Source organism: Leucoraja erinacea, chromosome 12 (assembly GCF_028641065.1).
Source record: "Leucoraja erinacea ecotype New England chromosome 12, Leri_hhj_1, whole genome shotgun sequence".
NCBI lineage: Eukaryota > Metazoa > Chordata > Chondrichthyes > Rajiformes > Rajidae > Leucoraja > Leucoraja erinaceus.
This window is the reverse complement of record NC_073388.1, coordinates 17475227-17490423: the sequence shown is the minus strand read 5'-3', so window position 1 is coordinate 17490423 and position 15197 is coordinate 17475227. Positions and strand designations below refer to the sequence as shown.

The 15197-nt window shown below is 40.7% G+C and overlaps 1 protein-coding gene across 3 annotated transcripts in view; it reads left to right on the top strand.

Moving 5' to 3' along the window:
- Nucleotides 1-15197, top strand: part of LOC129702103 (UDP-N-acetylglucosamine--peptide N-acetylglucosaminyltransferase 110 kDa subunit) — a 72609-nt gene that overhangs the window by 38705 nt on the left and 18707 nt on the right. For all 3 annotated transcript variants that reach the window (XM_055643671.1, XM_055643670.1, XM_055643672.1), the window contains 7 exons: nucleotides 3935-4130; nucleotides 5474-5614; nucleotides 8422-8522; nucleotides 9951-10104; nucleotides 10314-10415; nucleotides 11485-11664; nucleotides 15034-15192. In XM_055643671.1, coding sequence (XP_055499646.1) covers nucleotides 3935-4130; nucleotides 5474-5614; nucleotides 8422-8522; nucleotides 9951-10104; nucleotides 10314-10415; nucleotides 11485-11664; nucleotides 15034-15192 — 1033 coding nt within the window. The remainder of the gene's footprint in view (nucleotides 1-3934; nucleotides 4131-5473; nucleotides 5615-8421; nucleotides 8523-9950; nucleotides 10105-10313; nucleotides 10416-11484; nucleotides 11665-15033; nucleotides 15193-15197) is intronic.

Here is a 15197-nt window from a genome sequence, read left to right as displayed (position 1 = left end):
ACAATTTTGTCACGGATGAGTTCATCGCCCAGATCACAAAACTGGCGCCATGTGTTTCAAGCCACCGATAAAACGTTCAATCGGTTCATCAATCTGTTGCATACGAGCATAAAACATGGTACGTTCAATAATGTAGTTCGAGGTCAGGTCACACAACTGTCTGAGCTTTGCAAGTAAGACGGCAGGGTCATCAATCGTCTCTGCAGGCACTAGGACCTGTCTATTAGCATCTAAAATGGCAGGCTCAAATGTGAAATTGTCGGCACGATTCATTGCCTCTGGGCTAGCTAAGTTGAGTAATATAGAAGCATGCACATCAGGAGGGTCGTTGCGATGAATGATGCGAACATAGTGAGTGTAGTCACGTTCGAAAAGATGCCAGCGTTCAGCAATGTCAGAGTCAAAGATCAGAGGACTTAAGCGGTGAGACGAGTTTGCCATGATAGATAACCGTCACATAAACGAATAAAAACAAAAAAAACCCCCGATGAACGTGAACGGAGTAGGTAAGACTCACTCTCTGACACCATGTAATGAGTCGAGTCAAACACATGTTTATTAAATCTACTTACAGCATCGATCTGCAGGACATTACAGTTCCTAGCAACTACTCATACTGAATGGCGTAGGCAAGCTCGTGTTAATATGAAACGCATATTAGGCGGAGCAACTACTAACAAGCACTACGATTGGCTAGTAGAAAATAGCCAATCTACATTCTGTCTTTGAATATATTCAAAGATACTGCTTCCAAATGCAAACCAATCCTGTTTACGCATTCCTGAATCTATGTGTGTGTGTGATGCTGCTGTGAGCAAGATTTTCATTGTTCCTCTACATCACTATTAGTGCACATGACAACAAACTTGATTTGTCATGATAATATGCCCTTTCTGATATTAATCCAGTAAACGTCCAAAGCATTTGTATCCTTTAAAAAAGATCATTACTGTGCATAGTACATTGGATATTGTTTCACCATTCGTATGTAACTGCATTAGTTCTGTACAGGCCCATATATAATTCTGAATCAGCCATTTTTCTCATTAAATCATTTTATTAGCAATAACAAAGTGGTCCAGTGCTGTTATTTCACAGCTGTGGCCGACATAACGCTCGGGAGGTGGGTCATGCGAAAAAAACAATAGAATTTTGTCAATATTTAGTCACTCAATACTATAGGGCATTGATATTGGATGTGAAATCACCGTGTTGATTTGGTTGGCAGCCACAGCTGAGACCTTCCTTTGCCACGTCCCATTCAATATGAGCTGTCACACCCTTAACTGCAAGGCATTTTCAGTGATTTGCAAGGCCTGTAGGTTTAGGTGTTTAGGAAGTGGGGATATTAGGTGGGGGGAGGGAATGGAAGGGATTGGAGGATCAGGATTCTTGACGAAACGTGATATAGGAATTCGGCCATAATGGGTCAAAGTGAAGAAGCAGCGAAGAGAGAGATTGAGTCCACATGCAGACAGATCCTATTAGTTACAGTGCCCTCCACAATGTTTGGGACAAAGACCCATCATTTATTTATTTGCCTGTGTACTCCACAATTTGAGATTTGTAACAGGAAAAATCATGTGATTAAAGTGCACATTGTAAGATTTTATTAAAGGCCGTTTTTATACATTTTGGTATAAATGTATAAAAACATTTCCTTCTCTCCACACAGCAGAATCAAAGTTCCTTCTCTCCTCCATTCTTTGCTCTTGCCATCACTCTGATATAAGTTAATCTTCGTCTCATCTGTCCACAAGAGTTTTTTTCCACAACTGTAGTTGCTCTTTTAAGTACTTCTTGGCAAACTGTAACCTGCCCATCCTATTTTTGCGGCTAACCAGTGGTTTGCATCTTCCAGTGTAGCCTCTGTATTTCTGTTCATGAAGTCTTCTGCAGCCAGTGGTCATTGACAAATCCACACCTGATTCCTGAAGAGTATTTCTGATCTGTCGGACAAGTGTTTGGGGATTTTTCTTTATTATAGAGATAATTCATCTGTCATCAGCTGAGGAGGTCTTCCTTGGCTTGCCAGTCCCTTTGCTATTAGTAAACTCACTAGAGCTCTTTGTCTTCTTAATGATGTTTCAAACAGCTGATTTTGGTAAGGCAAAGGTTTGGCTGATGTCTCTAATAGTTTTATTCTTGTTACTCAGTCTCATAATGGCTTACGAAACAGCAGTAAAAGTTTTCAAAGGTAATGGAAAGACTAGGTGCTTAGAGCATGGGTGGAAATCCTGGGGGGGGGGGGGCACGTCCCCCCCATGCTTTGAGAGTTGGAGGACAATCCCCCCCATGTTTTGTAATCCGGACTTTATCTGAAGGCTTTCTAAGGGCTGAATCGGCCCGTTTGGGGGCCTTTCAGCGTCCGGCGCGGCTTTAAAAATAACAAGCTGGCCCCTGCACATGATGGTATTTCATGATGCTGCCGCACTGCAGGGCATGATCATTGAGGATCTTAATGGTATTTGGCACCAATTTGACAAGGGTGCAACTGTTTAGTAGTGTTATTTGTATAATGATAAGTGGTCAGCTAGTTGCTGGGGTATTAAATTGTGAACCACTATATCCTTCATTCAGTTTGTGTAGCAATGTAATTTGAATATTTAAATTGTAAAATTGTAGAGACTCGCACAACTATCTAGACTACACTTCTTCCCACCCTGCTTCCTGTAAAGAATCCCCTACTGCCAATTCCTCCATCTACGCCGCATGTGCGCCCAAGATGAAGTGTCCCATACTAATTCTTTAGTGAACGGGAGTTCCCTTCTCCCATCATAGATGATGCCCGCACTCGTGTCTCCTCAGTACCCCGCAGCTCTGACCTTGCTCCCCCTCCCCTTAGTTGTAACAGAGATAGTCCCCTCGTCCTTACCTTCCACCCCATTTGCCGTCGCATACAACACATAATCCTCTGAAAGTTCTGCCACCTCCAACGGGATCCCACCACTAGCCACATTTTCCCATCTCCATTCCTTTCCGCCTTCCGCAGAGACTGTTCCCTCCGCAACTCCTTGGTTAACTCATCCCTTCCTACCCAAACCACCCTCTCCCCAGGTACCTTCCCCTGCAACAGCAGAAAATGTTACACCTGTCGCTAAACCCCCTCCCTCGACTCTGTCCAGGGATCCTGACTGTCCTTTCAGGTTAGGCAGGTTCACTTGCAACTCCTCCAACCTCATCTACTGTATCCGTTGTTCAAGATGTGGACTTTTATGCATCAGCGAGACCAAACACAGACTGGGCAATTGTTTTGCAGAACATCTTCACTCGGCCCGCGTGAACCACCCTGATCTCCCGGTTGTTGGACACTTTAATTCTCCTTGCCATTCCTACATAGACATTTCTGTCCTTGGTCGCCTCCATTGACAAAGTGAGGCTAAACACAAATTGGAGGAACAGTATCTCATATTTCGCTTGAGCAGCTTCGGCAGTAGCATGAATATTGATTTCTCTCACTTCAGGTAGCCCCGGCATTCCCTCTATCCCTCCCCTACCCGTCGCACTAGTCTCTAATTTTCACCCTACAAACAGCTAACAATGGCCTGTTTCCTTTATCATCGTTACTTTTTAGCATATCTTTATTTCATTGTTTATCTCTCCATATCACACTATATCTCGTTTCCCTTATCCCTAACCAGTCTGAGGAAGGGTTTCGATCCGAAACATCAACCATTCCTTCTCTCCAGAGATGCTGCCTGTCCCGCTGAGTTACTCCAGCTTTTTGTGTCTATCTTAAGGATCTAACACTGTAGGTTTAAGAATGAACTGCAGATGCTGGAAAAATTGGAGATAGACAAAAAAAAGCTGGAGAAACTCAGCGGGTGGATTCCTTCGCTCCACAGATGCTGCCTCACCTGCTGAGTTTCTCCAGTTTTTTTGTCTACCTACTACTATAGGTTTTGTTGCTTATGATGTGTTTTTCTTTTTCTAGGGCAGTGGCTGCATACCTGAGAGCTTTGAGTCTAAGTCCTAATCATGCAGTTGTCCATGGAAACCTGGCTTGTGTCTACTATGAACAAGGACTCATTGATCTTGCTATTGATACATATAGAAGAGCCATTGAGCTGCAGCCTCACTTTCCAGATGCCTACTGCAATCTAGCCAATGCACTAAAGGAAAAGGGAAATGTAAGTATTTGAGAAATTTAGTGATGCGAGGTTTAACAGCCAGCTATCAGCAACTTTTTACTTCCTTATATTTAGTTTTCTTGTTGGGTGTAAAGGTGGGATACGGTGCCTGCCATGCAGAATGAAATGAGCAATTTTTTTTGCAATGTGGTGAACACAGTCCAATTCATCACAAGCCCGTCATATCCTCCATCCAGCCCATCTTTACAGTGCATTACATCCGGAAGGCTGAAAGTTTCGTCAAGGATGCTTGCCATTCTGACCATTCCTGTTTTTTCTCGTCTCTCTTCTGGGAGAAATTGCAAGAGCTTGAAGCATGGACTTCTTGACTTAAAACTGCTTCTTCCTCAATCTTCTTCCTAACTGCTGTCAAACTCTCGAAACAATCACCTCTTCCAAACCCCCTTTCCTGGGGAGACTGCCGTGTACATTCATTCTTAATCTACCTGTCTGAAGAAGGGTTTCGTCCCGAAACGTTGCCTATTTCCTTCGCTCCATAGATGCTGTCTCACCTGCTGAGTTTCTCCAGCATTTTTGTCTACCTCTTATTCAGTTATTCCATTGTGGCGCTGCAATATTTTTTTTGCGCTACAATCTTTGTGCCATTTTGTGGTATTTATTGTTGTATTTATCATTTACTATGCATCCCGTTTACACGGAGCTTCATGCAAGCATGCAATTTAATTACACCCTGGTGTATACCGCAACAATCTGATCTGTACTCCTTGCAGCTCACTTTTCCACTTATTTGTTAGCAAAATAAAGTATAAGCAAGTTATTAACATGCAATGTAAAAGCGGAGGCAGCTTATTAGTTAACAACATTTTTATGCTAAATATCTGCAAACTCAATCTGTGGTCAGGAGGCATATGAAAAGAGAAACGGTTAATGTTACAGGTCAAAGACGTGTTGTTAGCGGGATGCTATCTTGGATTTCAAGTGTTCGGCCAACTCAAAAATGTTGAATTTGCTTTTTGCACAGGTGCTGCTATAGCAGTATGCTCCAGTATTTTATTTTTATTAAGGATTAGCTATTTATCCTTGCTTTGCATTATCTATTAAGCAGTCTCAAACCTTAATTGGAATTTGCTATCTTGATTTTACAGCCATGTAAGGAACCTTGGCCATGGAATCCCACTGTATGTTTCTGGACATCCAAAGCCACACTTTATGGGCTGTACTTTAATGTATTCTAATAAAGGACACAGTTAAATATATTTTTCCTTGTCATAAAAACCATACTGCGTAATCATGTTATGGTTTTCCACTTGCTCTTGATTGCTTTGTTTAAATTCATACTTCCCCCATAACTGATACCTGCTGATCTGGTTCTTCTGTGGCAGGTTGCTGAGGCAGAAGAATGCTACAACACAGCCCTGCGTCTCTGTCCTACTCATGCTGACTCTCTGAACAATTTAGCAAATATCAAAAGGGAACAGGGTAACATTGAGGAGGCTGTACAACTGTATCGAAAGGCTCTGGAGGTAAGATGGAAATGGAGCAATTTGTGCACTCTGTCTCTGGTATGATTGTATTTCAAATGATACCAGAATAATGTGTTTTATATTTAATAAATGATCCTATATTTTTGGAATGTGAAATGTTATTTGCTGACTTTAATTTTACTTCCACATTTTACATGAACACAAGAACAAAATAATGGGAGCAATCATATTCCATTAGGCCCTTTAAGTCAATTCTTCTGTGCCAATTCCCCACAACCATCAATTCCTTAATCTAATCAAATATTTACTGTTGGAACATTGCAGCATCTTCTCTGTCAAGCTTCCTTAGAACCGTGTATGTTGAGTGAGGTCACCCTTTATTCTACTGAATGCCAAGGAATGTGGCCCCAGACTATTTGGTCTGTCTTGGTAAGACAATGTGCTCATCTCTGGAGTGCATCTCCTGGTGCATCTCTTTTAAACTGCGTCTGATTTAATAACCTTTTTAGTTGAGGGAAGTAAGCTAAATGTAGCATTCCAGATGTGTCCTAGCCAATGTGCTACAAGTGCAACCCACCCCCATTTTTAAACCTTAATCCCTTTACAATAAGGCCAAAGTGTCATTCCCCATAATTGTTTTTTTGAGATTCATGCACGAGAACACACCGATCTCTCTGAACTTCACTCATTGGCAATCTCTCTCAATTTAATTTAGATAATTTTGTCTTTTGGTTTCTTCCACTGAAGTGCATGACCTCGCACTTCACTACATTAAACTTCATTTGCCAATCTTTGATACCCTATACTTTTAATTTATGCAACAGTTTGTAAATACCTTTTGGAAATCTGAATACTATCTCTACAGGTTCTCCTCTAACAACTCGCCCTGTTACTTTCTCAAAAGTTGGAACAAATCGTGTTCACTTGGGTTTAATTGTATTTAGATCACAAGAAACTGCTGAGTTTATGGGCAATTTCATCCTATGGGTGCACTGCATCTGCTGCCACTTCCTTTACAACATATCTGGCATTTCTTTGTATTTATTAAGTCATGAATATTGTTCACACAAGGCCTTGCATTTACTTTAGCTACTCTTTCTATTTATGTATCCATAGGAACTTTATTGTATTTTTACATTAAAGTTCTTTTTTCTCAACATTCATTTTTAGTTTGTCGTGGTTATCTTTATTTTCAGTTTAACACTTTGATTGGGATAAATTCTAGCTGAGCATTGTACACACCTGTTTGAATATCTACCACTGTTCATCTACTGACCTGTGACTTGGCTCGTTGATCCAGTCCACCTTGGACAACTTCTTGCTTACACCGTTATAATTGAAGATACTGGTTATGAACCCATGGTGTTCATCCTCAAACAGCATTTTGATTTTCTATTATATTGTGGTCACTATTCCGGAAGGGATCTGTAACCACAAGATATCTTATTGAAATTAGACACAAAGTGCAGGAGTAACTTAGTGGCAGCATTTCTGGAGAGAAAAAGGGATGGGTGATGTTTCGAGTTGGAACCCTTCTTCGGTCTTGTTAATCCTTTCTCATTACTTAAGACCAAATCTAAAATAGCCCATTCCTGAATTTACTTCTAAAAAGCAATACTAGTGCACAATTCCTCTATGATGCCCTTGCTAATTTGGTTTGTCCAAACAAAATCTCGCATTTAAAATTTGTAGTTCACGTCATATGTGCCCACGATATTTACCCTTTTATTCTTTGACCTATTGAGGGGTGGCATTTTGGGGATCACTTGGCCACTTCAGTCCATTCCATTTGCACATTCTTTCTTCAGTTTCTATCCTCATCCAACAGGGAACAAAAATCTTGTACCCGATAGACAAGGGAAAGAAGGATCAAAGCTCCTTGGGACCGCCCTCTGGATATAGCTTCTTGCCTTTTCTGAGGTCACGGTGTCTTGTACTTGACTACTTCCCAATTTCGAAGGCACGTGATTGTCTTCTACAATTCTAATTATTCTCCCTGAGGTATTGCAGTGTTCTGAAGTGCTGCTGCTGCTTTAGATAGATTTCCTAGGGAATGAGGCATTTCATGGTACAAATCCTTAACTTAAAATCTGATATGTGAGGGGGATTTGGGATAGGAGTAGCACCATGAATTAGCCTGACCTTTCTTGTGTGATATCCACACATGATTAAAACATCCTGAGAGTGTAATAACAAGGTATATGTGAAAACAATGTTTCCTCTTACAGATTCTAGAGATAGGAGTAAATGCTTGAAGATTGAATGCTCAGTTAAGGCACATTAAAACATGATTTTCCATGGTGTACATTTTTTTGGAGACTCTTCCTCAAAGGGTGGTGGTAGCAGAATCGTTGAATATTTTTAGATCTAGTTTGTCGGTAAATGCTTGGTAATCAATTGAGTGGAAAGATCATAGGGAAATTATGAATTAAGATTTCATTTAGATTGTCCATAATCTTAAATGGTAGAACAGGGATGAAGAACTGAACCCTACTAGTTCCTACTTTGTATATTTGCGAGATTCCCATTCAGGAGGGATAAGCATTATCAGGTTGAACTATATGCAGCCTTCACCAAATGAATTTGTTGATGGCTGAAACTCAAAATTACTCTACGAGGAAAATGGCTAGAAAACAATCTAAAAATTTTAAACAAATTATTACAAAATTCTGCTTCAGGTTTGTGTGCATTTTTCTGATGTGCTTTGATTGCGAGTCTGTCACCTCATTTGTTTCAATATTCTGAATATAGTGCACTTGAATTTTTGTTATTGCTTAATATTTATTTGTATATCATGAAAATATTTTAATGAAAATGGAGTCATCAGGGTATTTTGGATGTTATAGGTGTTTCCAGAATTTGCAGCTGCCCATTCAAACCTCGCCAGTGTACTGCAGCAGCAAGGAAAGCTACAGGAAGCATTAATGCATTATAAGGAGGCTATCAGGTAACTACCCACTTGTTTGCCCATCATATTTGTCCTGACCCAATTTGTGTAGTATAAATTCATAGCTTAAGAATCTCTGTGTGTTGTGCTGAATAATTGTGATTCTTTGATTATTTGCCTTTGGTAGGCGTGAGAAGCAGTGACAGAGTACTCTGCTCAGTCCGCCTGAACCTATCTGATCTGCCAGTTGCTAAACACTTTAAGTTGCCTTCCCATTCCCACGTTGACCTTTCTGTCCTAGGCCTCCTCCATTGTCAAGAGTGAGGCCAAATGCAAATTGGAGGAACAGCATCTCATATTTCGCTTGGGCACCCAGTGGTATGAATATTGATTTCTCTAACTTCAAGTAACCCGTACATCCCCTCTCCATCCCTCTTCCACCCAAGTCACACCAGCTTTTCGTTCTCATCTAGCAAACATCTAACAATGACCTGTTTCCTTTATCATTGTTACTTTTTTGCATATCTTTCATTTGTTCTATCTCTCTCTACGTTATTGTCTATATCTCTCGTTTCCCTTTCCCATGACTTTCAGTGAAGAAGGATTTCAACCCGAAATGTCACCCATTCCTTCTCTCCAGAGATGCTGCCTGTCCAGCTCAGTTACTACAGCATTTTGTGTCTATCTTTGGTTTGAACCCAACATCTGCAGTTCCTTCCTACACACAACATATGTTAAGATCTATTGTTGTTAACAACATTGTTAAGAACTACTGATTGTGTGGAGTTCATTGATTATGTCACTGAGGGAATGGGGTGAATGCCATCATTATAGTCAACAAGGAGACTAATGTTTGTTAATATTCAAGTAGTATGGGTAGAGGGTTGGTATGGGGTGGATAATGAACTACGATGATGTTGAATGGTGAGCAACATGGAATAGCTGTTTACTGTTCCTATTTTCTATTTCTGTAATTTGTAGGAAAGTTGGCAATGGGACAGATTTAAATGCTTAATCGTGTTAAATTTAGTCCAAAAAAAACAAATGCATTATTGCCAATTATAAACATTTAAAAAATACTGAGATGTTATAATGAGCACTTCCCGTAATTGTAAAATGCAATTTGAGAAAACGAGTTTTTCTTAATAGAGCTATTTATCTGCACTCATTGTGGAATATCTTTAGGCCAGATGAAAATTATCAAAGGAAGATATGAAAATGCTTAATCCCTACCTGATGCGTACTGGCATTGTCCAATATCAGAAACCTAAACCGAGAGAGTGAAGTTTGTGTTCGGCTTTGTTCCACATCTGCAATGTATTTTAGTCAGCTGATCGTTTTCCTTTTTCTAAAAAAACTAATGTATTCCTAAGATGTTTTAACCTTTTTAGTTTTCTAGTGCATTTTTAGTTTGTAGTTTTGAGTTACTAATAAGGAAACAGCAAGTAATGTTCTGATAAATATGATTTGTCATCTTTAATTTGGCAGAATCAGCCCAACATTTGCTGATGCTTACTCAAACATGGGGAACACACTTAAAGAAATGCAAGATGTACAGGGTGCCCTGCAATGCTATACACGTGCAATACAGATCAATCCCGCATTTGCTGATGCTCACAGCAACCTAGCCTCAATTCATAAGGTAAGGGCTTGCAATGTTTTAAGATTGAGGAAGTTTGTACCAAACTTAATCCACAAATGGGGCAAATGATTCTTAGTATTATTTAACAAGATGTTGAATATTTTTAATAATGTTTACCGCATGCAATTATAACTACAAGAATTGCTAATTACTAATAAATGGGAATTGTGCTGTAGGCATTTAAACACATAATTTACCTTTTATTGTAGGATTCGGGTAATATTCCAGAGGCCATTGCTTCCTACAGAACGGCCCTGAAGTTGAAGCCAGATTTCCCAGATGCCTATTGCAACCTGGCACACTGTTTACAGGTAACTGATAACCCATGAAAAGAGAGCAAGTGCAGTTAAACTATATTTGGGCTTTAACAGATGCATTGACTGAAAGTGGAAGTTTTCTACCAGTTGAACTATAAAGATCTTGTGCTGGACAGAGCACCTCGGGATGGGTAGCATTAATTCTTGTCAACTCGATTCTGCTACAATATTTCCTTTGGTTATGGTTATACCAGGGAATACTCTTATTTCATGGTCATTGCCCATTGCATAAGGATAATTAAGGATAATCTTGACCTTGGGAGAAGGTACTAAGTTGGAATAAGGATTATTAAGTAGGAGCTAGGCAGAGTTATTGGGAGACATTTCAAGGCCAGCTGATCAGACTTGAGGACTGGCATGTTTCAATAAGAGGAGGGATAAGGATGGCAAAGTAAGAGAGCTTTGGATGAATTTGGTCAAACAGGAAAAGGAAGCCTATCTTAAGATTAAAAATCAGACAGGGCTTTTGAGAACCAGAGGGAAAAGGGAGTATGGAATGAGTTACCAAAGAGTTCACGAGAGCTGCCGAGGCTCGCCGCCCGCTCGCAGTTGGCCCCGTCCGCGCCATCTGCTCGCCGAGTCCAAGTCCGCCCTCTCCCTCTCTCTCCCCCCCTCCCCCCCTCCCCCCTTCCTCTCCCCCCTTCTCTCCCCCCCCTTTCCTCTCCACCGCCCCTCTCTCTCTCCCTCCCCCCATCCCTCTCTCTCTTTCTCTGCCCCACTTTCTCTGCCCCTCGAGATCGGGAGGGAATGGGGTAAAACGAACAAATGAATAATATTTGTATAATATCAAGGGGGGTAGTTAGTGTGTGTGTGTGACGCTGCAAACCGCCCTCCCTGCGCGTTGAGGGGACGGGACCCAACGGGTCCCCCTTGGTCTAGTCCTCTTTAAATCTTTAATTGGAGAAACGAAGAGAACACAAATGCATGTACTCACTTGGAAATGTTCTTATAGTCAGAGGAGCAAAGGTAACTGTCACGGCACATTGATGTTGTAATCCGATGCATGCATGATTCAAGATTTTTATAATTTAATATATAAATTGCATATCAATTCATTTCTCAGATTGTGTGTGACTGGACCGATTATGATGAGCGGATGAAGAAATTGGTCAGTATTGTTGCTGATCAGCTGGAGAAAAATAGATTACCATCTGTGCATCCACACCACAGCATGTTGTATCCACTGTCCCATGCCTTCCGTAAAGCCATAGCTGAACGACATGGAAATCTTTGCCTTGACAAGGTAGTATTTTAATTGTATATTGCATACAATTCTTGAGTTGGAATGTATTGTTTGATTCACATTACATTTATTTTCTATATTTTCCCAACTAACCTTATCAATTGAAAATGATGGCAAATTAGAGATAAGCTTTAGCTACACTTGGTCACTCTCTGACTCATCCATTTGTGCCTGTCTTTGTCTCTGCCCTATATTTAAGAGGATCCTCAGGGGCAACTTGATCGCTCAAAGGGTAGTCCATATTTGGAATTACCTATCCCTATGATCCTGTGCATCAAGTTAGTTAAACTTGATGTTTAAGAAAGAACTGCAGATGCTGGAAAAATCAAAGGTAAACTAATCTCAGTTTTAGAATCTTCGAAGGTAGACTAATCTCAGTTTTAGAATCTTCGACCCTGGGCAAAAAGATTGAATGCTCATTTATCCATCACATATAGCGTCTTACAACTTGATATCCTTCCTATAAGCTGGGTGACCAGAACAGCGCATAGTACTCAAGTGTGCTCTCACCCACGACCTATGCAGCTGCAACATGACAAGCCAACTTTTGTACTACATGGATGATAATGATATGTTGGAGGCAGAGACTCCTGGGGTGATGAGTCATAGCCTAAAAGTGAGATGAAAGAGATTTAAGAGGATCCTCAGGAGCAACTTGATCGCTCAAAGGGTAGTCCATGTTTGGAATTACCTATCCCTATGCTACCTCTCTCGTTTCTGTCCAGTAGATATTCCAGGTGATACAGAGGTCATCTTTACTGTTTAAGGAGCTCTCAATGTCGTTTCCTTTACATTGATGAGATCAAGCATAGACTAGGTTATGGTTTTGCTGAAAACTTGCAAGGTCTGCTAGAGCTCCGATTTGTTGGCTATTTTATCTTCCCTTCCCATGCTGGCCACAGACTGGAAGAACAACACCTCATATTAACATAGAAACATAGAAAATAGATGCAGGAGTAGGCCATTTGGCCCTTCGAGCCTGCACCGCCAATATGATCATGGCTGATCATCCAACTCAGTATCCTGTACCTGCTTTCTCTCCATACCCCCTGATCCCTTTAGCCACAAGGGCCACATCTAACTCCCTCTTAAATATAGCCAATGAACTGGCCCCAACTACATTCTGTGGCAGAGAATTCCAGAGATTCACCACTCTGTGTGAAAAATGTTTTTCTCATCTCAGTCCTAAAAGATTTCCCCTTTATCCTTAAACTGTGAACCCTTGTTCTGGACTTCCCCTGCATCTAGCCTGTCCAACCCCTTAAGAATTTTGTAAGTTTCTACAAGATCCCCCCTCAATCTTTTAAATTCTAACGAGTACAAGCTGAGTCTATCCAGTCTTTCTTCGTATGAAAGTCCTGACATCCCAGGAATCAGTCTGGTGAACCTTCTCTGTACTCTTGGGTAGCTAACAACCCAACGGTATGAACAATTCTCCAATTTCAAGTAAAACCCACTGACCTGGTCCCCATTTCTTCCCTTTCCCCCAGAAACTGGTGTGCACATGTTTCTCCCATCACCTCATCATGAGTAAGGGACCCGACCTGAAATATTGTCTGTACGTTTCCCTATCTTGTGCTGCCTGATCTGCTGAGTTCCACCAGCATTTTGATTTAAAACAAACAAAATATTTTTTCCTCAATATTCCTGCATCTGCAGTATCTTTGTTTCTCTGTCTTCACTAATGTTTCCTTTTGCCGATGGCTTTGGTATACTTTGCAAGTTTATATTCAAAATGTGTTTTTGCACTTAAACTCTTAGTCTTAAAACTAGCGTTGTTACTTTTTCTGGCAACTGAATACGTCTCTTACCTTCATCTACTGCTGTTCACCATTGTTGTTCTACATTTAAGATATTTGGATGTAATTGCTTTTTCATTTTGACAGCGCATTTGCATTGGATATTTATAAGTGACTGAAGAAAAGCTCAAGCTTGGATAATATCGCTTTACAGTGTTAAATTTGTCCTAATTTAATTAATTTATCTTTTGGAGGAACCTTTACAGGACTGTATGAAAAAATGTTTTGGAGTGAAGGAGAATGTAGTTTTAAGAATTGATGTGCAGCAGGAACTCAAAAGTAGATGCAATTTTTTTTTTTTAAAGTGCTGCTTAATTTTCACTGTTTGGTGATAACATTCTGAATGCTGATTTGTCCTTTTAAGTATGAATATAGTGGTGGTCCCTTTTTAGGAAAAGGGATCCAAAGGGATGTTTCATGCTTAAATTTAACATAGAAACATAGAAAATAGATGCAGGAGTCGGCCCTTCGAGCCAGCACCCATTCAATATGGTCATGGCTGATCAACGAGAATCAGTACCCGGTTCCTGCTTTTTCCCCCATATCCCTTGATTCCGTTAGCCCTAAGAGCTATATCTAACTTCAATATATCCAGTGAATTGCCATCCAGTGGCAGAGAATTCCACAGATTCACAACTCGCTGGGTGAAAAGGATTTCCTCATCTCTGTCCTAAATGGCCTACCCCTTATTCTTAAACTGTGACCCCTGGTTCTGGGCTCTCCCAACATCGGCAACATTTTTTTTGCATCTAGCCTGCCCTTAAGAATTTTATATGTTTCTATAAGATCCCCTCTAATCCTTCCAAATTCCAGTGAATATAAGCCCAGTCGATCCATTCTTTCATCATATGTCAGTCCTGCCATCCCGGGAATTAACCTGGTGAACCTACGCTGCACTCCCTCAATAGCAAGAATGTCCTTCCATAAATTGGGAGACCAAAACTGCACACAATACTCCAGGTGTGGTTTCCACAGGGCCCTGTACAACTGCAGTAGGACTGCCTTGCTCCTATACTTAAATCCTCTAGCTATGAAGGCCAACAGCATGCTTTCTTCACTGCCTGCTGTACCTTGCATGCTTGCTTTCAGAAACAGGTGTACCAGTACGCCTAGGTCAAGTTGCACCTCCCCTTTTCCTAATCTGACACCATTCAGATAATAATATGCCTTGTTCTTGCTACCAAGTGGATAACCTCACATTATACTGTATCTGCCCACCCACCCAATCTATCCAAGTCACCCTGCAGCCTCATAGCAACCTCCTCGTAGCTCACACTGCCACTCAGCTTTGTGTCATTCGCAAACTTGGATATGTTACATTTAATTCCTTCACGTAATGTGGCTAAACCAAATGTAATGGTTAGTTGTAATAATACAAGGTGCGTCCAGATGGAATTAACTTTGTTTAATGTCTATGCTTCCAAGAGACAAAGTCTACTATGAGCTGCTTTTGGGTTTCATGATGTTGGCTTCAGAAATGATCATCGTCCTTCCTCTTGCCACCCTCCCCCCGACCCGAAAGAAAATCTATGAGATTTATCCATGTAATGTAACTGACTTTTCTTTGCAGATTAATGTGCTTCACAAGCCACCGTATGAACATGCAAAAGATTTGAAGGCTAGTAATGGGCGTCTGAAAATTGGTTTTGTGAGCTCAGATTTTGGGAACCACCCTACATCTCATCTGATGCAATCAATCCCTGGGATGCATAATTCTGAAAAATTTGAGGTAAT